The sequence below is a fragment of the Cydia amplana genome, chromosome 1 (assembly GCF_948474715.1).
Source record: "Cydia amplana chromosome 1, ilCydAmpl1.1, whole genome shotgun sequence".
Lineage (NCBI taxonomy): Eukaryota > Metazoa > Arthropoda > Insecta > Lepidoptera > Tortricidae > Cydia > Cydia amplana.
In genome coordinates this window covers 12036944-12060984 of record NC_086069.1, presented here as the reverse complement: position 1 = coordinate 12060984, position 24041 = coordinate 12036944, and the positions used below count along the sequence as shown (strand labels likewise).

At 35.0% G+C, this 24041-nt stretch overlaps 2 protein-coding genes across 2 annotated transcripts in view; both read right to left on the bottom strand.

The window, feature by feature from the left end:
• The window catches only part of LOC134648637 (MICOS complex subunit Mic10-like), an 80772-nt gene extending 73940 nt beyond the window's left edge, over window positions 1-6832 (bottom strand). The window contains exons 1-2 of the mRNA XM_063503129.1: window positions 6700-6832; window positions 6473-6563 (exon numbers count right to left, since the gene is read on the bottom strand). Coding sequence (XP_063359199.1) covers window positions 6473-6563; window positions 6700-6708 — 100 coding nt within the window. The 5' untranslated portion in view covers window positions 6709-6832. The remainder of the gene's footprint in view (window positions 1-6472; window positions 6564-6699) is intronic.
• On the bottom strand, window positions 6654-9346 carry LOC134648386 (uncharacterized). Its single transcript, XM_063502918.1, has 2 exons — window positions 9264-9346; window positions 6654-8051 (listed from the first exon to the last, which is right to left on the bottom strand). Exon 2 carries the CDS (start codon window positions 8041-8043, stop codon window positions 6739-6741), a length of 1305 nt encoding a protein of 434 aa, XP_063358988.1. The 5' UTR covers window positions 8044-8051; window positions 9264-9346; the 3' UTR covers window positions 6654-6738.
• Between the last annotated feature and the right edge of the window lie 14695 nt (window positions 9347-24041).

The window sequence follows — 24041 nt, the reverse complement described above, 5'->3', positions numbered from 1 at the left end:
CATCGTAATAATGAAATATCATTATTGAAATGTAGCACAGAAGAAAATACAAAATACGTAAATACCTTATAATACGTATATAAAATAAATTACACTTCAATTATATTTCAGTTTAATTTTTTAGTAATTGATAATACTGCACTTTTATTCCCGAAAGTTAAGAATACTGGAACCCAATTTCTAGCTAGAAATTGGGTTCCAGTATTCTTAATTCACAGCTGTGAATGATATCTGCGAAATCACCCCCGAAGTATGTGCACACTTGTATAGTTGTAATATGAAAAACTAAATCTAAATCTCTATAGTAGTGCCATTAAAGCCCTAGTAATTAAACGAACATTCAATACATATATCGTTATCCTACTCTGTGATTTTGACGCAACTCAATAATATTACTCATGCGTGGCAACAAGAGATCTATGTTACATCATGCAAACCATCTTATTAAAAACTACTCACGATTTAAGAGCCCATAAACGTGCACACTAGCGCCACTGCTAAATAATCGTGATTATTTCAATTTAACGAAAGATATTTTAAAAAAGGGGGCCGCTACGGACTGTATCTTGTATTAAAGTACCTTTTGAATACATCAAACTAAAGTCTATTTTAGTCTATCGAATAAAAAAATAGACTTTAGTTTCTATGTTGCTGGATTCGTCAATCTATAAACTCAAAACAAAAACGGCCGTTTTAACTTTGGACGCATGGATTGACTAATCCAGCAACATGGAAAGTTTGATGTACAAACCCGCCCGCCCGCAAATATATGCCCGCTTCATCACCTCGAAATTTTTAGGATTTTTTATGCAAATGTAACTAGTAGGCTAGGCCTCCTTCAATTTTTGCCATTCTGTTCTATTTTGTGCTCTTTGTACCCATTTTGATCCAGCTGTTCTTTTGATGTCGTCATACCAACGCATTTTTGTTTTTCCTACTGGGCAAATGTAACTGAATACAAGAAAATAATAATTACCAGTCAATTGTGTCTAGGATTTTTGTTGTTTTTTAATTTTACTTAATTCATGTATGGCTTCAGTAAGTCCTTAACCGCGAAGGCTTTTACGGGGACTTTTGAGATATTTGCTCTAAAAGTAATTGCAGGCGTTCATCATTAACTGAACGTTAAGCTATATTATAATGTAAAGAATACGCTATACATAGTTAAATAAGCTATAATAGATATATCGATTGTACTTATTTGTAGGATTTATTGTATCTCATTAGATTTGAACATTAAATTTAATAAAATACTATAGCAGATAGGATTGTTGTTCATAACAAAAAATGGGAAAATAAATCGTTTGGCGTACCTATCGCAAGACGAAATAGCTAAAGAGTGTTTTCAAGGCATATTATTTTAATAATGTTGTATTGTATGCGATATTGTCTAGGTATACTTTAGCTGTTGCGTGAACGATATACTATCCTGCTACGCCTTTATTCTAATTATCATTTTATCACATTGACCTTCTGGCATATCAACTTGCAGCTATTTACCAAGTCCATTGTTTGCAATTTGCATCTATTACAATGCGCTAATGCTCTAACATTACTCTGCTATTATTACTTAAAGCTCTCTTATAGTTGATGTGTCTGATCTAAACTAAACCATATGTTACTGTCTTACAGTTACGTTTTAAACAATGGTTTTCGGATAAATACGAGTAAGCATCAACAACAGTTCTTCTTCTTCTTCTTCTTCTTCATTCGATTGATGTACGACACCCTATGCTCATAATAAGTTTGCAGTCTAATAACTTGGTTCCATCCATACTAAATTGTAAGTTAGTAGCTCTTAAGGGGCCAACTGATTACCAGTTCTCCGGACGATATCGGCCTGTGAGTTAGAACAAAAAGTTGATAGTTCCGAACAACTGACAGGCCGATATCGTCCGGCGGACTGGTAATTAGTGGGCCCCTTTAAATGCGCTATTTGATGTTAATGATATTCTTATACTACCACGGTGCCCATGGTGGTAACCAAGCGTGCGGCCTGCCTGATTTTAGGCGCCCATCGCAACCAATGGACGCTAGCACCTCTAGCGGAGTTACACGCACATTGCCGATTCTTACAAGGATTCACCGTTTTGACAATAATATGTTACACAATGTATGTCGTAAAAATATCTGACACGATCTTATTTGTAGAACCATAATCTAGAACGTGTCACATATTTATGCGGCCTTCGAATAGTAACAAATTTTTGCAAGTGACTGTACTAATAAGAGCTCTACATAGCCAACACAGCGCCTCCATGGGAGAACTGAAATCTTACCTTCATCAGGAACACAAGACTGGATACCTTTAATATATGTAGGTATGTATATATGTAAATCTGTTTGAATTGTTTTCTTTTGTAATGCGTTGTAGTACATTACATACCTAGGAGGTGAATTCGTGAATGCTCCAGACCGCAGGTGTTTGTGGCCCGAACCGAAGGTGAGGGCCATAAATATGCGATCTGCGGCTTTACGAATTACCGCCCGTGGTTTGTCTAAAATTTTACGTCTTGCCTTGGCCAGGAAGTGAGATTTTCTCCTCGCGTAGGTAGCGGGGAGAAAAGCCCACTTACGAGCCTGGTGACGTAAAAAAGATTTGCTTTCTTACTATGTAAGTAACTAACCAATGTAAAGTTTTGCTAAAAGTACTTTTGCAGTAAGGTTGCGGGGAAAATGCAACTTTGGAATTATTGCGCCTAATTTCGTTATTTCTCGAATACGATTGGACGAAAGTCGAAACGCCCTCTTTGTTACGTTTTATTCTCCAAGTAGAATAATTTAAGTTAGAGATGATACATTAAACTTAACACAAGACGTAACGTAGTGACCTACATTAATATGCCAAATTGAGTTAATACATTTGTATAGATATAACCGGATCCCTTTGTTTGACATAATGATTGAAAGTCATAATGTAATGTTTGTCAGATTATCATTAGTCATAATTCTGAAACCGTTAACTATACAGGAATTTCAGGAATTTCCTAAGGTTGTCCAATAGATATTAGGTTAGGTTTGTTTTATGGCAATCCTGAAAAGTTACGCGTTTTTGAGAAAAACCAAATTATGGCTTACGAAAATGCGGACAAACAATACATATGACTTAAAACTTTATGGGAAACAATAGAGACCCGATATAACTGATGAATAACTAATCGTGAGTAGGTATTAGTTATATCCAGAGTAGCTATGTTTACCCTAATAATACGGGTATAATGTTAGGAATTATGCTAAGATGCTATAAGTATATGTTGTTTCATAACATAGGTAACGTTTTTATAATTTGCATAAGTACCACCTTCCTATAACATAACAACCTAATTCAAAGCGTAGGCAAGGTTTCACGCCGTAGTATTAAAGCACCGTGTACGGTCACGCTTCGTGATTGCTGAGCTATTTAGGATCCTAGCTAAATTGGTTGTTCAATACTTATGCTATAGAATGTCTAATTTAGGTAGAACCATAAATGGCTTAACAATCACGGAGCGTGAATGTACCTAAACAGTTAAAAATAATGAGCTATCTCTAAATATTATTATCTGGTTTAAGTACCTACTGCAAATAAATCTTAGGTGAAATGATAAAGCAATTATAGATAGTCAAGCAAATCTTGTCAGTAGAAAAAGGCGCGAAATTCAAATTTTCTATAGGACGATATCCCTTCGCGCCTACATTATTCAAATTTGCCGCCTTTTTCTACTGACAAGATCTGCTTGACCAAGTATATTAAAATATTGTTTTGCAAAGAAACAAAAACGTTTACAATTTGGTTCAGAATACTTCTCAATACTGTGATACTCAGTATAACATTTTCAGATAATACTACGAATTGATATCATTCATAAGATTACGAGTATCTGTGCGTCCTGAACAGGTACCGTTTGTTTCAAGAGAAAACGTAATTCTTGGAAAATATCATCATTTTGGATTAGTGGAATTAAATTCACACCCTTGGCCTATATGACCATGTAGTACTTAACACATTAACATGCAGAGCTCCATTTTATTTAAAAAAGTTACTAGTTAATTGATTTTGAACCTTAGTACTTGAGTTTAAGGTGTCAGTCAGTTGTTTTCGGTTTGTCCGGAAGCAAATTAAAAGGCGATAAACAGTTTTAAGGGTTTGAAGTAAGTGACTAAAACCACTTGGAACACAATACATAATAAAAGAAAAATTACAAGCTATATTCCAAATTTTATATTAAAGGAAAAATACATAATGCCATTAATTTAAAAATAAAATAATTAGCTAAGCAATATAGGTAGGTACATATAATATGTAAAAAACTGAGACAAGCCCCTCTTGTATTATTTAGCTGTATATCGTTTACAGCAAACACATCCAATAAATTACGTTGCCAACTAACTATGTACTTATTCCTGTTGAATAAATAAATTAGTGGACACGGGCAGGATAATAAACTTCTTAGCAAATTAAATCTCCCACCCATGGACGTCCCAGATACCGCTGGAGTGACGAAACCCAAAAAGACCTGTCCGCCCTTGGAATACCCAACTGGCGCGAAGTGGCACAGAATAGGGTAGAGTGGCGCTCTCTTGTGTCAGAGGCCAAGATCCTCTTTGGGTCTCTGAGCCAGTGATGTATGTATGTAGCAAATTAAATGATAAATGCAAATCCCTATAATGTACTTAATTACAACTATGGAAATTATATCCAAACACATAACACATACAAATAAGAGCTAAGATTATTAACTAATTTATACTACTTTAATACATATACGTTAAAATGGGACTGGGCTGGTCATGTCTGCCGAATGCCGGACGACTTGTGGGCCAAGTTAACCACAGAGTGGGAGCCCCACGAGTCTAACCGGGGAGCCGGCAGGCCTCGTCGGCGATGGCGGGATAACTTGGACTCCTTCTTGAGAGGCTGGCCAGATATTGCACTAAATAGAGACGAGTGGAGGATGAGGGGGGAGGCCTTTGCCCAGCAGTGGGACACAGTGGGCTCTTTATAATAATATAATACATATACGTAAAGTAAAAAAAATGGAATTTTAGTACGAGTAATAGCCATTTCCTGAGTTTTAGTGGAATTAAATAAAAGCTTGAAAAACAAGAAAACCCAGTTCACGTGCCCCAAAGTCACACTTAACCTTGTTTTTGCAATGAACTCGAATTTGACATTCGAATCTGCCACGCTCGGTGACCACACTAAGTGTAGTAATTAGGATTTTCACAAAAGTGTTATGGCTTTTTAATCCGTCCATTGTCTGCGTGGAGATACGATAAAGGATGCGTTTCACTTGTACCTAATTGTTGGTTTTCGCTTTTCGACATAATTATGACAGTTAAAATAGCACGAATGAAAAAAGCGGACTTAATATCAGTAAAGTCATTGGTCAGTCATTGTATTTAGTCATTGTTAGCATTTTTATTATATTATAGTTATTTTAGTTCATTTGGAAGTCTTTTACAGAAAGCTACCTAACTAATTACCGTTCACTGTACCTGATCTAGATGCATTAATGTGATAAAGATAACGTTACATTTTAACACCGAGTTACTAAATGAGACAAATACAGCCGTGAAAGTTTTATGACAATTAATGCTGTCACGTCGTACGCCAGTATAGTCTGTTCGGAAAGAGAAGAGTCGTGGAATGTATTGGGCCCCATGCATTCCACGACTCTACTCTTTCCGCACAGACTCTATCAATATTAATTGATTATTTTATTTAATTGTAGTACCTAGTATGCATATCAACGATGACGCATGGTTATGCATTTTTTTTATTCACCCTAAGTTTTGTACCAAGCAAGATAAAATGTTACCAGTTAAAATGTATATAATCGCTCTATACGGTTTGCGTTAAAACTCGTCACAATGAACGTTACCTGTAATGGTTCATACCGTTTATTTACCCATTAATTCTGCTCGGACTGAACGCCCCGCCCCCGAGCTAAGCTAATGCGAAACTTATGATGCACCATGCCCTAGGAAAAATACTACGTGCCTAATGGTTTCGTGATTAGTTCTTTGATATACCTATAGTACTAAAGATCACTATTATTTATGTACAGTCTTGCAGGTGAACTAATGATGTGACTTTCCGGCGATGATGAATCGAAAGCTTTTGGAAATACTGGTGACTTTGGCATTATAGCTTTGTATAAAAATAGTTTTGATATTTTTGAATGTAAATTGACTGAGTCTCTATAGGTATTTGATATTTACTTAAGACTTTCCGTTCAGAAAAAAATATCGGTTATGTCTTCTACAGACGTATATGCCAATGATCTCGAAAAATTCACTCGTGTGATTCATTAAGACAGATCAAGAAAAAAGAGAAAGTTGTTATAAATCTTCATTTAAATTAGGGTCGCATGGATAAAGTGTAATCAGTAATCAAGTATTTGAAACAATGGGTCATCGTATCCTGTAACGGTTAAGGCAAACCTAATTACAAGACGGAAGTGATACAAGAATTGAATTAGGTACTTACATGTAAATACATCCTCCCAGCTTCTGTAGGAATAAAACGAACGAACTCGAACGGCGTAGTCCTTCAGGATAATAGTCGAAGAACAATGCGTCTGATGAGTAAAGTAACAATAATAAGAAATATATTCCTGAACAACAAAATTATACTTTATTTGATGTACCACTTTTGTTAATGCATTTATAATTTAAAAAAATCATTGCTAATTTTTAATCATATATGACACTTACGTAAAGCATTTCTTGCCCAAATAACAATATCCAAAGTTTCTAATAATAATCCTTGCAGCACGGCTTCTTACACGGTTTGTAACTGCCTTCTGTGCACAAATATTGCCGAATTTTTTTAGCTAATGGACAGTCCAATCTTCCACATGGACCGTGAATATCTCTTTTATTTACAAATTGCCCATGGTGATATTTACCCTTAACAGTTTCACCCTGTATAAACTGATGCTGAGATCCTCTATAATCCATACGCTTTGGACAATTTGTACCTCCACAAGGTCCTTTAGGAAAGCCCATGGCTAAAATTGCCAGTTCGCTTGCAGTGTAAGGAGCCACAAATTCTTCGTACACTCTTGGTTCCTCCACGGGTCTGATAGGTTCTCTTGTAATATCTGGAGCACTATAGAAAAAGGCCACAGGAGGAGCTTCATCTATGGTAGTCCCTTCCCAATGCCTGACTACTTCAAGATCCTTCAGTTTCAAATCATCAATGAGGTACTTTCGACCTGGAATCCTCTCCATTTCAGGTAAAGCGACGAAGTGACTAAGCACTCTGTTGCCTAAACAACTTAATCTAATGAAAAGCTCAATTTCGCCAGAGTGCTTCAAGTCCTCTTCACATTGTAGTGGCCTGACCATTTCAACAGTATTTGTAATCATTTCTGGTTGTCTAGTGTCTCTGTACTCTGTTTGGTCCATGTTTACCGGATTTAGTTCAGCAGATCGATCAAGGCATTGTAAGAACGACTCATGCCATGGGACTTTCACGAAACCTATGCAATTAAAAGTTTCATCCCTGTTCCAGACCGTGGCGTATATCGGCGTCTTTTCCATTATTTCATGTAATTTCGACGGCCTTGATATAAATATCACTGTATTCCCGACTCCAAAATAAGGAGGCTGAGGTAATGGCTCGGATGGTAATGGTGGTTTTACAAAGCCAGGTTTTCCCTTTTTACCTTTACCTTTTTTACCTTTACCTTTTCCTTTCTTTCCCTTAGCAGGAGGTGGAGGTGGCGGCGGGGCTACAAAGTTATCATGTGCTACATAGAAATCAAACAGAGGTAAGCAATTCATTTGCATTGTACACGTTTGCATGTATTTTAATTCTTCTTCTGATGGTGGAGGTGGTACTTTGCCTTTTTTGCCTTTTTTAGGTTTTTTAGGAGGTTTCGGTTTCTTTCCTTTCATCTTTTCAGCTAATAGTGCCGCAGCTAGCGCCGCAGCTTCTGCCTCTCTTTTTCTCTCCTCTTCCTCCATGCGTAGTTCGTACTCATCTTTAACTGGCGGTTCTATTTTTAGTATTATTTTCTTGACAAATACTTCAATCATAAATATTTGTTCCATTGTATTTCCTGAAATATGGTATTAAGTGTAATTTCACAACTAAAGCATATTATATTAACAAAGTGCGTCACAAGAGTATCCTATATGTGTAAAGTAAAATTTTAATAAGTCCGAAATATATTTCCTCCATAAAAAACATGGGAAAGTATTAACACTTTATATTTATGATGGTTACATTTTAATGGCACTTTCTTGGTATGTACAGTGAGCTGCGAAATTGCATGGAGAAATTATGAATGAATTCATTGATAAAGTCGTATTAGGTAACGCACGCACTAAACTCGTGATAGCCATACAGCTGGTTAAGAGGCCGGTATCGATTTTAATCACAAAAAGTGTAAAATTGGTAGATTTAATCTATGAAATTGTACACCTTTTGTTACGTAATAGAAATAACAAGTACTGGTATCTATTAGCACGTCTTCTTATTTGCACTTTTACAGATCATTTTTTTTAAATCTCACTAAATTAGTAATGTTTTTTTTCTGATGGACATTTAGGTAAACGCGATTTTGTCGATCTTATTTGTAAATTTCGTAAAGTTTGGACTGCTAAAAATGGTAATTTTGAATTATACATATCCTGTACTCAACCTTTAATAGACTACATTTTTGTTATATTATATTGAACAAGAGTAAATGAAAGTTAGACGAAATCAATTTTCACCAGAAATTACTTCAAAACAAGTGACAATTTTTCGTGAAAATCGACTTAATTTCAACGTAATTTTGATACTTAAACAATCTACAACATTTTCTGAAACTGTTCTTATACATTCAATTTTGTATAATTTAGGTACCACTATAATTTTTTGATTAATTTTTAAAAACTGCCCCTTATCGTCATATATTGCCGGTGACGCACACTCGGGACCTCATTATTAAAAGGCAAGATGAGAAGACGTGCTAATAGAAACCAATACTTGTTATTTAGATATTACGTAAAAAAAGGTGTAAAATTTCAACGACTAAGGACCACTTGCACCATCCCACTAACCCGGGGTTAAGCGGTTAAACCGTTAACCTAGTATCAAATTGTACTGGTAACCATTATAACTCCAGGGTTAACCCGTAAACCCCGGGTTAGTGGAATGGTGCAAGTGGCTCTAAATCTATCAATTTTACATTTTGGGTCTAAAATCGTTAACAGGTAAACTTTTGATACATACGCATAAACTTAGATTAGATACAAGTTAGAGAGCTATACTCACAAAAACTTACCGTTTCGATACTTTCTTGAATTAAATTTCAACTGTATAATGCTGTAGAAATTTAAGAGATAATATAACCGAAATACTCCTAACCTATTATCATTTCAATTCTCTACTAAACGTAAACATAATTTAACATAGTTGTTTTGTTACAGATCTCATTTGACGGTTGTGAATGCGACTAGACACATCGTGGATGCAAATGTCCTGAATTTTAATAAATAAATAATGTTGGAATTTCAAACCATACTGATTTTATGTTACATTGACTTTCATTGACACAAACTGTCACTCTAACTGTTTATTTTGACATTAGATCTAGGTACATTAAAATGAGGCTTGCATTGAAATAAAATACTGTTTTAGCGTTCCGTAGTCGAAATGGCAAAATCGGATCCCTTTTAGTTTCGTCATGTCCGTCCATACATCCGTTCGTCCGTCTGTCTGCCGTATGTCACAGCCATTTTACTCGGAAACTAGAATAATATTATTTATTTTAATGAAGTTTAGAACGCCGATGTATTTTTTGAGCCGCTACTTAGTTTATAAGGTGAAATACATATATAAAAACATATTTTTAGGATGGCACTCCATATATTTAACTAAAAGTAAAAACAACAAGCATATTCTACGTGGTACATCATTCGAAAGGATTTTAAAAATAATAATTGTTACCTATTATAATGAAGATTGCTAATAGCATTTTTTATTTTATTTAAGTAGTGAATACTTTTGGTAATAATAGATTCCAAAGTCAATACCATTAAAATAATATCTCTTATAAATTTGAGAAGAAGAAAAAAAAAACAGAAAATAAAGCCTAATTACTTTCCACGAAAATTATACAACCGATCAGGTTGAAAGGTATATTTTTTTTTTTCAAAAAACTTATCTTCTTATTAAAACGACGTAACTAAGTAGCTATAAGTACCGCGAAGATACGCCCTTTGGTTTGCATGGTTTTATAAATAAATAAGTATAGTGGATAGTAGATTGCATATTTAACTGGTAATTTTATACAAATAGTTTTACAGGGTGGATGTTCTTTTTGGGTCAGTGAGGGCAGCTACCAGATCCCGTGCTGCTACGAGAAAACGGTCTAAGAAGACCTTCCCTCGATTTCAAATTAATGAAGATTGGCTTTTACAGAGTTTGGAAAAAACATACAGGATGCGAGAAAAATGTCATTTTTGACAAACTTTTTTTTGATGCCAATCGATCCCATTCCTATTAAGGATCAAAAGCTTGTATGGAACCAAAAATAAATTTCCGGCTAGAAAAGCCACAAATCGAGGAAAACTTTTCCCATACAATTTGTATGAAAATGAAAACTTTTATTTTCACATGCTATTTTTGTATGCCATTCGATTCCATTCCTATCCAGTATCAATAGTTTCTTTGGAGTCAACTTACGGTAATGTACTAAAAAGCCACAAATTAAAGAAAACTTTTTACATACATTTACTATGGAGAAAACATGAAATTTAATTCACATTTTTCTATCTGGCCAATCAGTCCTGTTACATTTAAGGACCATAATACTGTATGAAGACATTGCTGTAGGACTGATGGGTGAGATAGAAAATTGAGAATAACATTTCACATTTTCCCCATAGTAAATGTATGGAAGAAGTTTTTATTAATTTGCGGCTTTTTAGTACATTACCGTAAGTTGACCCCTAGGAAACTATTGATACTGGATAGGAATGGAATCGATTGGCATACAAAAACAGCATGTGAAAAATAAAAGTTTTCATTTTCATACAAATTGTATGGGAAAAGTTTTCCTCGATTTGTGGCTTTTCTAGCCGGAAAATTTTTTTTGGTTCCATACAAGCTTTTGATCCTTAATAGGAATGGGATCGATTGGCATCAAAAAAAAAGTTTGTCAAAAATGACCTTTTTCTCGCATCCTGTATGTTTTTTCCAAAATCTGTAAAAGCCAATCTTCATTAATTTGAAATCGAGGGAAGGTCTTCTTAGACCGTTTTCTCGTAGCTGCCCTCGCTGACCCAAAAAGAAAATCCACCCTGTATATGACGAATACTACAATGAAACACTGTGAATTACAATAGGAGACTTCAGCATATTACTAAAAACCGGCCAAGTGCGAGTCGGACTCGCGCACGGAGGGTTCCGCACCATCAACAAAAAATAGAGCAAAACAAGCAAAAAACGTCACCCATCCAAGTACTGACCCCGCCCGACGTTGCTTAACTTCGGTCAAAAATCACGTTTGTTGTATGGGAGCCCCACTTAAATCTTTATTTTATTCTGTTTTTAGTATTTGTTGTTATAGCGGCAACAGAAATACATCATCTGTGAAAATTTCAACTGTCTAGCTATCACGGTTCGTGAGATACAGCCTGGTGACAGACGGACGGACGGACGGACGGACGGACGGACAGCGAAGTCTTAGTAATAGGATCCCGTTTTTACCCTTTGGGTACGGAACCCTAAAAAAGCTCTAATAAAAAATGAAGCAGGCTATACGACTATACATACATATTTAAAAAAGCGGCCAAGTGCGAGTCGGACTCGCCCATGAAGGGTTCCGTATTTAGGCGATTTATGACGTATTAAAAAAAAACTACTTACTAGATCTCGTTCAAACCAATTTTCGGTGGAAGTTTACATGGTAATGTACATCATATATTTTTTTTAGTTTTATCATTCTCTTATTTTAGAAGTTACAGGGGGGGGGGGGACACATTTTACCACTTTGGAAGTGTCTCTCGCGCAAACTATTCAGTTTAGAAAAAAATGATATTAGAAACCTCAATATCATTTTTGAAGACCTATCCATAGATACCCCACACGTATGGGTTTGATGAAAAAAATTTTTTTGAGTTTCAGTTCGAAGTATGGGGAACCCCAAAAATTTATTCTTTTTTTTTTTAATTTTTGTGTGAAAATCTTAATGCGGTTCACAGAATACATCTACTTACCAAGTTTCAACAGTGTTCGTATAGTTTCGGAGAAAACTGGCTGTGACATACAGACGGACAGACAGACGGACAGACAGACAGACAGACAGACATGACGAATCTATAAGGGTTCCGTTTTTTGCCATTTGGCTACGGAACCCTAAAAACTCTATGAAAAAAACATTACATGACACCAATTTTTATCATCGCTTGCATAAGGAGGACTAAAGGACTATCTAAAGATTCTAAAGTAGTGAGGTGGAAATCACTTACAAATATATAAAAACGTTCTACCGTCAAAACAGAGGTGATATGTTATTGGCCGGTACCTACGAACCTAAAAAATAAAAAAACCTTAAAAATAGGTCGCAATAAAACTGGTATCTAAACCGCAAATCAGATAAGTTTTAACGATATTTGTGATTATCGTTAATCCGCACCTAACATTTAAAAAACGGAAGATAATCCATAAGTCCCAAATTAATTAGCGGTTGAAGTCTTGAAGATTTGGTTCAAATTTCTGTAACTTTATAACTAGCTATCTTGTTTAAAAATCCAGGTTTTAGTTCTATACAAATTGCAAAGTTTAATTGAAAGGATTATGAGTAAGTATGTACAGCAAAAATGCAAACCTACCCTGGAATTAACGAGCTTTCAAAAAAGCCTGTGCCTATATACCTTCACTTCACGCTATACACCGTTGATTATTCACTAGAGAAACTTGAGACCTTTGATAGTCCAAACCAGACACAAAATCCGAACCGGTAAGAAAAAAAAACAACGTAGTTAGAGTTCATCGTCGGGGTCACGTTTACGCACGCGGGTAGCGTAGGGGGGAGGGGGAGGATGGCGGGAGGGGAGGTGCGCGAGCGCAAGACGAGTCTGTTTGCACCGGGAACTATGTGTGCTGGAGATGGCTTGGATATACATACTATTTATACCTCGTGCTGATTTATTTGACAGTTAACGATTATCCTTATATCATTCTCATTATGTAGCCGTGTGATTGCCAAGTCATAATAAGTTATAGAGATATGTAATATTGATACGGTTTTATTTTAACACCCCTTGGTACTAATAAAAATAACCGACTTGGTTTAACATTACCTACATCTCAAAGTAGTAAAAAACTGCGCTGCGAGACTTGCATCTTTTTACAACATTATGTTTTGTGTGGTATCTCATCTCTTTTCGAACCGTTTTTTTTTCCGGTGGGTACTACTTGTACATAACAGCGCGTTATTTTAAACGTCAACCTTCTATGAAATTTTGACGTACCTACCTATAAATTTTGATAGCACACGCAGTGTAAATGTTCACTGCGTGTGCTATCAAAATCGTTGCAGACTTATCTTGGTCTAAATCTAGGTTTTTATATGGCTTGATAAGGTAAAAACTAAAAACTAAATATTAAAAAAAATTGAGCTTGTAGGTCTGCTAGACGTATCTTAGAATTATGATGCTGTGAGTCAGTGTGTCAGTGATAAAAACGAGGAACTTTAACGTTAGGTCTTAAACTATAACTTCAAATTGAATGTTATTAAGAAAATATCTAAGCCATATTATGCCCCAATTCAAGGCCCGAATTAATATTTTTTTTTGATCTGTTCGCTTCAGCATTCCTGGGAATTTGGCTGGAGGTCATGGCTGCGGCTGGGAGGACTCCGTGTTTGGGCCTCCCGAACCGGGCCCGAATTCAATGTTTTCTAGTGTATTTATGCTTCTGTCACTGGGCGCGGGGTCACTTTCTATCTCCCTCGCACATTGTTTAAAATTAGAACCGCACGGTCGTTTCGCACTACGCCTGCGTTTTGATGCGGACTTAACATAATTCATGCTAAATCCACCATTTACGGCTTTTATTCAGTAATCTGAGCATAAACATTTGACTTGTAAGTGAAACTAACAATTTTCAGTCTATAGGCAACTGTCGTATTTCTAATCTTGAATCTTGAATTCAGATTTAGTTTGCAAAATAATATTATTATGTAAACCTAGTTAGAATTTTATGCAAGTGTTGTATTAAGTGTTCTGTGAATAAAGTTTTGTACGGAATACTTACTAAAATGATTAAGTTGGCACTTGGTTGTACCATTTTTTGGTACAAAGCAAATGAAAAGGGTCAGAAAAGGGTTTTTTTTATAGAGTCGGACCAAGGTAATTTATAGCATGGCATTGGCAATGACAAAGTGTGGCTATGTTATCGTAAATGTCAAATTTATATGAAAATATTGACACGGCTGCATTTTGTTGTAGGTATTGAAGTTAAGCGTTAACGTCTAAGTTAATTTTATTAGAACTGTGGTTGAGTAGGCCTATGTATAATTATCTAATATTCTGAGAATATGCACAAAACTGAAGAAAAAAATAGTTTATGTACCTTTTTACAAGAAACGTGCATATTCATGTATAACTTCTTATTTTCTACTCTTGACGTAAATAAACGTAGCTACTATAGTACAGCCTGCTTGCCAACAGAGAAGGGCTCGGTCCACGTTACCACTACGTTAATAATACAGCTATAAATACAGGCTAGCGTATGGTCGTATAATAGCTATATAAACATAGTTGTTAGACTACTAGCGGTGCGTACGCAGCGTGGCTCTATAGTAGTTGAACACGAGTAAGATGATTGGTAAAGCCGCGTCCATCGTCTCTCTAAGATGACATTTGTGTTATTTTATACTTGCCTCGTTCAATTTTTAATTAAGGCGTAAATACCACATATCTACCTGGGCATAGCTTGCCTAAACATAACATTAAATTTACTGTAAAGTACTCGTACCTGGAAAAGCTAATTTCCTTTCCATTGTTACTGTAATAGCGGCTACATCACCATAGAAATGAGTCACAGGTTATATGGTACTAATGTACCTACACGGTTGCAGCGAATGGATATACATACCTACTTAAACGAATAAAACTGCGTCATAACTTACCTAACCTGCCCTAAAATAGGCAAATATAATTTAATAAAAAATAAACTTGTTTGTCAGGTACATATATTAAGTTATTTGTCATTTCCTGAAACAGAAGCATTGTATTACTTATTATCAGTTGAAGTTATCCTGCAAGTAAGTTACTGTAAAATATCATGTTACCATGGGAACATCGGTAGCAAAGAGTGCAGTAATACCTACGTAGCTACCATTTCTCAGCACCTGACCTCACATAATAATTAACCCAGACCTTATTTGCAATAATGAATCATTACTATACTTGACTTCTTATGAACTGTCTATGAGCTGTCTATGAGTCGCCCAATCATCAAATATTCAATTCATCCATTATCTATGACACACAGGTTCAAAGTATTCAACCATTATGACAGAACCCCTTATACCGTAAAATGGGGTGAGTAGGGTTCGCGGGGAGAGTTGTGTTATGAATGGGGAGAGAAGGGATGAAAGGGGGGTAAGATGGGATTTTAAGGCTACTGCTACAAAAAGAATGTATTCCAATTTAGAATGGAGCTATAGTAATACTCATATTAAAAAAAATAGATCCAACAATCTTCCAAAATCACCTTTGTATGAAATCCCATCTCACCCCAATTACGAGGGACTACGGGGTGAGGTGGGATTTCCTGTTTGTCGTCAAAGTTATGAAATGGAACTACCCAAAATAAAATAAAAACTAAAATACAAACGTCCGGAACACTTATTATATACACCATTCAGTTTGCATATGTAATAAAAATAAAATGTTATCGAGGTTCGAATGTCAGTTTTGACCCTACTCACCCCATTTTACGGTACTCAGTAACCGCTTAATAAATAACGTTTTCGTTTCCAATACTTCCTTGTGGTACGCGTCTTTTCTTTACTTCCATCACTAATAAACAGTTTTTCTGAGATTTTTATGTGTGAATATTTATTATCAGATTTATTTAAATTTCTCCAGAAGTTTAATGACATGAAATATTTTGCTTCAGATTTCCAGTATCCTACCTGGACAGTTAGAAAAAGTACTGCATACAAAATATATGTAATACCTATTTGAGCAGTGTGTCGCATCCTTACCAGCGCAGGCGCAGCTGCACGATGCGCATTCGCTACCGGTTCTGTGGCTAACGACCCTCCCCCCGCCGATCGCTGCACTAAACGGAAAATTTTATTATTCTTCCACTAAGGAAGTAGGCTCTACCAATATATAGGTACCTCCGATCGATGTAGAGACAGACGAGTATGGGTAGTCGACGGAAATTGGTCATTTCTAAGTAACAAAATTGTTTTGCCTTTTATGGTTACTCGTATATAAAATTGTATTACTGTTACGGGTAATGCTAGAAGCTTAATTAAACTCAAGTTTACCCTGGTATAACTAGTATTACCCAAGCCTTTTGGGTAAAGTCCGAAAATTTTAACAACTATTTGTATTCGGCGTTTACAGATGTAGTGGATAATTGTTTTCCATCGTATTTTCGTACGAACGTGTCTTGCTACTCTTGCTAGTTCAGTTAGTCTCGGTACAAAAAGTACTGAGGTCGACTGAAGTAGCATGACAAACATCAAATAAGTTGATATCTAAAATGTCCGAAGGTGTCAATGTCAATTTCCTTGATGTAATGATTGACCCGTACACTTTTTGCAATTGCTCGGAGCTCCCATAATGACTCCTGTAATCCTCTATACAAAAACTTTGAATGTGATGTCAGACACAATTAATTTATATTTTAACTGTCAATTAAGAATCTTAATTACCTACTAGTCGTAATACTCATCATGTTTAAGTCAGCTTTTATTAAAGGAGTTGGGTATATTTGTATAGGGCCATTATTAGATTTATTCAGGGACTGTCTGAAAACATTTATTTACACAAATAAACAGGTAAGACGATAAAAACTTAAAGATACTTAAAAATTACAAATGTTTATTTATATTTTGGTTTTAGTTTAAGGTGTATTTTTAAATAGATTTATAAATCCTGCATTTGTTTCTGTTTTAATGAATAAAACGATTGAACAACATTTCTGTTTGAAAAGCATAATATGTAATTCCATTGCTTTAAGTATCTTAGCCGAAACTACATAATTGCTACGGTATGATCAACGATTTCATTGGACACCCATAAATACTTCCTTATTATGCTTAAATGATGATGACTATTGCAGTAAATGTGTAATTAACCAGAACCCATAATTGAGCATTGCGTATTATTGTTGATTAGACAATTGTAATCTTTAAAAGGTATAAATAAAAGATACATAAATGATAACTGCAAATTTAAATTATAATAATATTTCTGGTTTCTTCAAAATAGGCTTATTTACGATTACTAATTTACGATTATTGTCCATTAGGACATAAAATCGGTAATTTTAACCTGTAGAATCAGCATAACTCATAATACCAGACCGTAACATATATCAAGCTCGATGCGGGGTCTGTGAAAAGTCATAAGGGTACTAAAATAATCTGAGAAAACATATAAAACGGGGCTCTAACCAATATTTTCAATCGTATCAAATAAATTCTGTTTGTAATCCCCGTGTGATGCTGCAAGTCATAAGAGAAGTGGATATCGTTATCCTACATAAACAAACTGTAAGATAACTTTTTTATCCGACTTCAATATTTCAAAAGAAGCTGTCAATTAGGTTATATGTATGTTTTTTTATGATGTTGGGGACCTCAGAACTCCGTCATTTCAAAACTGATTTGAAAAATTATTTTTTGTAAGTAGGTACCTACTTTCAGATTGTTTTACCTAACAGAATAGGAATTCGATAAGTATAAAACATTAAATTATAAATATATGTTTTCTCTTCACTTAGACCACAGACTTGTTAAGTTCAAACCCCAACTGCCACAGCAATGAATAAGTATCGAGTGATGTTTATTGTTCCTAGTTTTAATTGAAGCGCAAACAGTCAATAGTGACAACAGACGAGCCACCTGTATCCTACGTGATTTAATAGGGATGTCGATAAGCGTATACAGCTTTATTATTACCTACATAGTTTAGATGATAATGCGGTCTTTATAAATTCTAGTTGTATTTTAGCATTAGTTCAAGTAACATGAAGTGTAAAATCAAAAGTACTTACAGAATAAAATATGCCATATCGATTTCGTAAATACGTCTCTACGTCTCATATCGCTTATTATAGGTAAGTAGACACTAAAGTAAAAGACGGTCATGAATAAAATAATATACTTAATTATTGGTTATACAATAAGGCGAAGTGAAGAAGTACGTAGCTACTTTCTATTATTTAATTCTTTTATAAAATCTATAGGTAACATTTATGTTAAAAATAAAAACGATATCGTATCCCATCCCTATAATTATCGTCCTATTATTACTTTTTAAAGTCGATCACTCAGTTTAAGTTTTACTTTCCACAACTTAGTCCCTGAGGATACATTAAGTCCCATCAATTTTAATTTGTAACTTTTCCTTATACTTACTCACTTAGGTGAAGAAAAATAATAAGGTGTCAATTTTAAAACTTCGAAGTGAAAAGTCAGTAAATTGAAGGCACTTTATTAATTTCTAAACCGAATCAAATAGTATAAGAGGAAAAAAACATGTATGTTGTTTGTAATCTGTATTTCCTTTCAAGTATGTAGGTACTTATACAAAATAAAGGTAACATAACTAGTATAAAATATAGTGTTATTAAGTTTTCTTGCAGATGCATCAAATCAGAAGCAATTAAGTCAAACGTATGCAACGCATATATTATGCCTATTTAAGATGAAATGACGTAGACATAGTGGCAGCAAAGGGGACAATAAGCCACTTTAAGCTACACTGGCTATTTAATTACAGCCCTTCCTATAACAACACGTTGTCTTGGGACATAGACAAACGTCGTCAAATAAACATCGGAATTGAGCTAATTAATAATCAAACGCACTTTACTTTACCTTATTCTGTTGCCAAAATGACCTTTATGCCTTCTTTATTACATTCGAAATCACCTTGAGGCTTTGATAACATTGCGTTTGATATGACTCGTCTCAAGTGAGGACCAAAGACAAATTATCCAAGTATGACAACGTAGCTAATTGACGGTTTAACGCCATCGTCCGATAGTGGAGATTCGAATAAACAAAGACTTAACCAAATATTGGCGGGTCAAAGCTTGGTACAGTCAGCCACGTAAGTGGAGCGGGCTAGTCAAAAATATGATAAGTATATTGAATTTTGTTTTAAATTATCTTACCTTGAAATACATGCAGCACATGCATTTTTTTATCTATGACCCACTTTAGTTTGCTTAAGCTCATTGTTATTGAAATTAAGATAGTTCAATAGAAATTTCAAATAATGTACACAAACCAATTCATCTCCATTACTTTGTCATTTTGTACTTACGAAAATAACCTTCGTAAAATATTACTTAAAATTCTATTAAAATCGGACATATTTATTAGTGTTTGTCATTTCTCTCTACTTTTTACGAGTATACAAATGAAAACTAAGACTGTTTTTAAACAATTTTCAACTTTTCTGCTTCTCTGTCCTGTCGCTCCACCGCTTAATCAATAGGAAAAACAAGCAAAGCACCCTTTTGCATATGCAAACACTATGGCACTGGCATACACTTCATATTCTATCCCGCGACTATGCTAAATTAGCTCTTCTTGTACTAGAAATAAAGACGGATCACATTAGCATAAGTTAAAGTGTCAACTCTGTGTGAGATGTCCTTTACCCACATAGTGGTTCGGAATTCTGGACTTTATCACTAGTGGATAGAGGCGAACGTTCTATTGTTTCTCTGAAATGGGAACACGAGATCTCATAGTGTGCTAATTAAAGGACATTGTTCTTGTGAACTATATGGAGTCGACTTAATTAACAGAATGTCCCCCACTTGTAATCATTACTACTACTAACCTAACCTACCCAGTACCTACCTATACCTATAGATACCTACTAATAAATATAGTATTACCTTAGATTTCACTTTTTTCATTTTGTACTTAAACCTAGACCACACCAACTGGCATATGGTCGTTTCACCGACCAAGTTAGATATTTAATTTTTATCATAAACCATAGATAATTAAAATACATACTTAGTTCCAAAGCAATAGAAAAAAAATGTCCTTCAAATATGTTTTAATATACTACTCAACTACTCCATCAATCCTTGTTCTTATGAAACAAGACGTCTGTTTTCGTTTGCTAAAACTAATTGGTGATGCGAAACTCAAGTAGCCATCCAAGTCTCTAGCAGACCGGGCAAACAGCTCGTTGTAATTGGGAGCGTTTTAATGCGGCTGAGTGTACTTTAGAAACGTGACGGTTGTTTTCATTTTGAACATATTTACATCACATACTTAACCATGGAGTTTTTACGGTATTAATTATCCTATTATTTTGTTTACTACTCGTAGTTCATTTAATGCTTAGTTCTTGCTTTTCTTACCGTATAATCTGCTTAGCTAAAAACAGTAAAAACATAATAGGATGTTGGCAAATAAATAATGTAAACTCTTACGATGTCTCTTTTATTTTTAGTTGGAATCCAGATTGCGAACTTCCGAAAAACCTCACTTTTTATATCCCCCGCACCATTAAAAATCTGAAGCATCCGTCTCAGTCATCAATTCCGGCCATCGCCAACGATGTCCAAATTTGTTAAAAATGCCATAGAGATATAAAAATAAATGAGGCTTCGCCGAGGACAATAGTTAGGTGATTATGCTCGGTCATTTGGTCTAACCCCTGAATCAGGAGGGGTAACCTGTGAGGGGGATACTTATAATTGTCGCGATATATTGTGGTGCGGTGGGTATTTTATTTATGTCAAACTCAGACACGCGGGTGTGTACCTATAGAGATTGTGTAGCAATAATATTAGTGATTTTCAACTTGAATTAGCACTGATACTCCAACGATAGCGCGTGTCTTTCTTATCCAAACCTGAGGTAATTTGTGAATAAATTCGGACTGTGTTTGACTTTAACTATCCACATTAGACTAGCACTAGCATGAGCACTAATAACCCAACTATCTCATCATGCACCTACAATGAAACTTTTCTCATAGAGATACCGAGACTTAGGCTGGCTATAATTCATTCTAATCGATTAAGGTCTAGGATTACCTGTACCCAAAATACAACATCTGCTTATTTAAGTACCTATACATTAATATAACGAAATGAAAAAAAAACACTTGAAATATTCACGCAAACGCTAAAACCGCCTAAGTACGCATTCAATAAAATTTAATCGTGCACTTGGCTTACAAAAATCTTACTACTCAAGAGGGTGGCATTTTTTCTATTCAAAAGTCCTTATAAAAATCCGCAAAATTTCCTGCCGGTAATAAAAGAAGTGGTTGTATAGCTTATGTAATTTTGCTTGTTAATGTGACACTTTGGAAAATATTGTTCGCAATATGCGGTGCTGAGAATTAAAATGGCACAGGATATGGGCAGGGCTGGAGATGGCGCCACGGACCGATGAAAACGTGGATTTAACGATGTTTATTTTTACTTTAGGTACCTAGGTAGACAACAGGGGTAACATTGCTGTAGACTTGTAGGTGCTTGCATTGTTGTAGGATGCAATTCAAGCTATAATAGGGATTATGTGTCAGAAAAGTAGTGGCGCGTTTGTTATAGAGGAGTTACTAATATAATGATCGATCGCTGTCGAAATTGCTTAATAATAGTTGCAAATTTGTAAACGCCGTTAAGCTACAAGATTTTATATGTGATATTCACATAAAAATCACCAGGTGCAGACGGACATGCACTTCAATTAACGTGCTACCTACATTACTCACAGCAATTCAAACGTAACGGTCTATCGCGTATGGAATGCATTTCTTACTTAGAAAATAGTAAGTATCAACGCATGAATTAATAAAAACTCAGTTCATGATCAAAGGAGTCGTGTTAAGAGTGCATTTGAAACGTATTTAACGTCTGACTTCATACTGTTTGCTTCTAGTAAGGTGGTGAATCATCATGAAAAAAGACAATAGCCAAGCGGATTTAGCGCGTGTCATGTGTTTTATTCAGCTCTTACGCGTTTATAGTAAAAACAGCTTTATTTGTTAATGGATATGGTTTAAATTTAAATGGATAGTTATAGAGGTGATGTGTTGCGGTTGGAAGGTAAAGTCGCTAGCTTTTTACACAGTTTTAGCTGAAAACAATGATCGTGGGAAAATGATGGAGTAACTGTATCAATATTGTATGCTTACAATATGCATTTCACGGACAAGGTTGCTCTGTATAAGACGGTAAGTAAGAAAATGTAATTTCACCACACGATCTCATAAAGGCTCTCTTTAAGCTTCAAAAATGTATGAAAAAGTTTCGCTTCAACCACAAGAGTGGTAGGTAAATTAATCTGATAAACTTTGATTTGTTTCCTAGTGTTATATAGGAGTATATAGGATTTTTAATCAAGTTAATTTAAATTAATTTACATATTTAAGATTATATGTTTATTAAATAAATTGCAAATTTAATATATTAGGCACCTACACATGCTAAATATTAAAGCGATTTAACAAATGTTGATAAGTTTTTCTAGGCTAGAAAATTAAAAGCTTATTTCATACATATGCCATTATATCCTCTTCACCGTCGCGTGCGCACGATGATAATTATAAATACATAACGTTTTCCTTCAATTTTGTATCTGTCAAACTATTTTCAACCTTATTCCAGCCAAATAAGATATCATCGTCCTCTTTAATATGCTATTGCAGAATGTGTTATTTCCGTATGTATTATTTTATGATTTGTCTAGTTGGGTCAAGTTCAAACCTGCAGTTAATTTGACCGTGAAGAACAGATACGTAACGGTTTTTAAAGGATCTTTCAATTATCTGTAACTAATGTTTTTGATTGCTGAGCTATTTTTTATTCAGGTGTTTTGAAAAACTTAATTATCACCTTAATATAACAATTTGTCTGTAACATGTTTTAAACTAGAAAATACATGTAGAGCCCTTCTAAACTAACTTTGCACCGAATTGAACAGAAAAAAATTGGGAAGTATCATATAAATACATGTCACATAAACGTCTCCTAAAACTGTGTGGATTTTGTTTTTCGCTTCTAACTCTTATAAAAACAAGCAACAACGGTGGCACACCGGGAGTGCCGATAGAAGTGAAAACTCACCTCACTATGTTACCGACGCCCGGTAACACGATACATACGTTTAGCGGAGGTATTCTATTTATTTATTATATATTATTATCATTCTCAAATAAGATCACACTTTTTCATTGACATGTTTATTTACATACTGCCATGACAACGTCAAATTATTTGTACATAGGTAAAGAGTCTTGAAAAGGAGTCCGCAACATAAATGTCAAATAACATTGAGGTTTTACTTTATTGATTAAAATGCCTTTTAAATTATGAGTGGCCACCTTACGGGGCTTACGGTCACGTGATCGCCGTACGCCGCTTACGGTCACGTGATCGCCTTACGCTGTCTCGAGTTTATCATTTTTTCCCCACCTCAAAATGTGCCCAGCGCCGCTAAAGAAAGTTTTCACTTCAATAAAAATAAACTAAAAGAAAAACATTCGAAAGGGTATAGCTACGAGTAAGTCAATAAACATCTAATTTTATAAAAATATTTTCCATGATGTCAATATCCAGTGAAGTGGGAACTAAGTTTGTATGGAGAACCGGAGAGTCGGCGGTGGTCCTATTTTCTGTTATAAATAATAATTAAAACTGAGGTATGGTATGTAATTATATATAAGTAGTTTCCCAGAGTATATTAGTATATTACTAGTGATATATTACTCTAAAGGTAAGGAAGGATTTTTTTTAACCAAAAACAGACGTAGTTACAGTGGCATCAAATATAGCCACAGTAACCAAATACAGAATGATTTTCCTATGTCTGACCATAATC

Coding starts and splice junctions, on each gene's coding strand:
- LOC134648386 (XM_063502918.1), bottom strand. CDS start 8,043: ATGGAACAAATATTTATGATTGAAGTATTTGTCAAGAAAATAATACTA.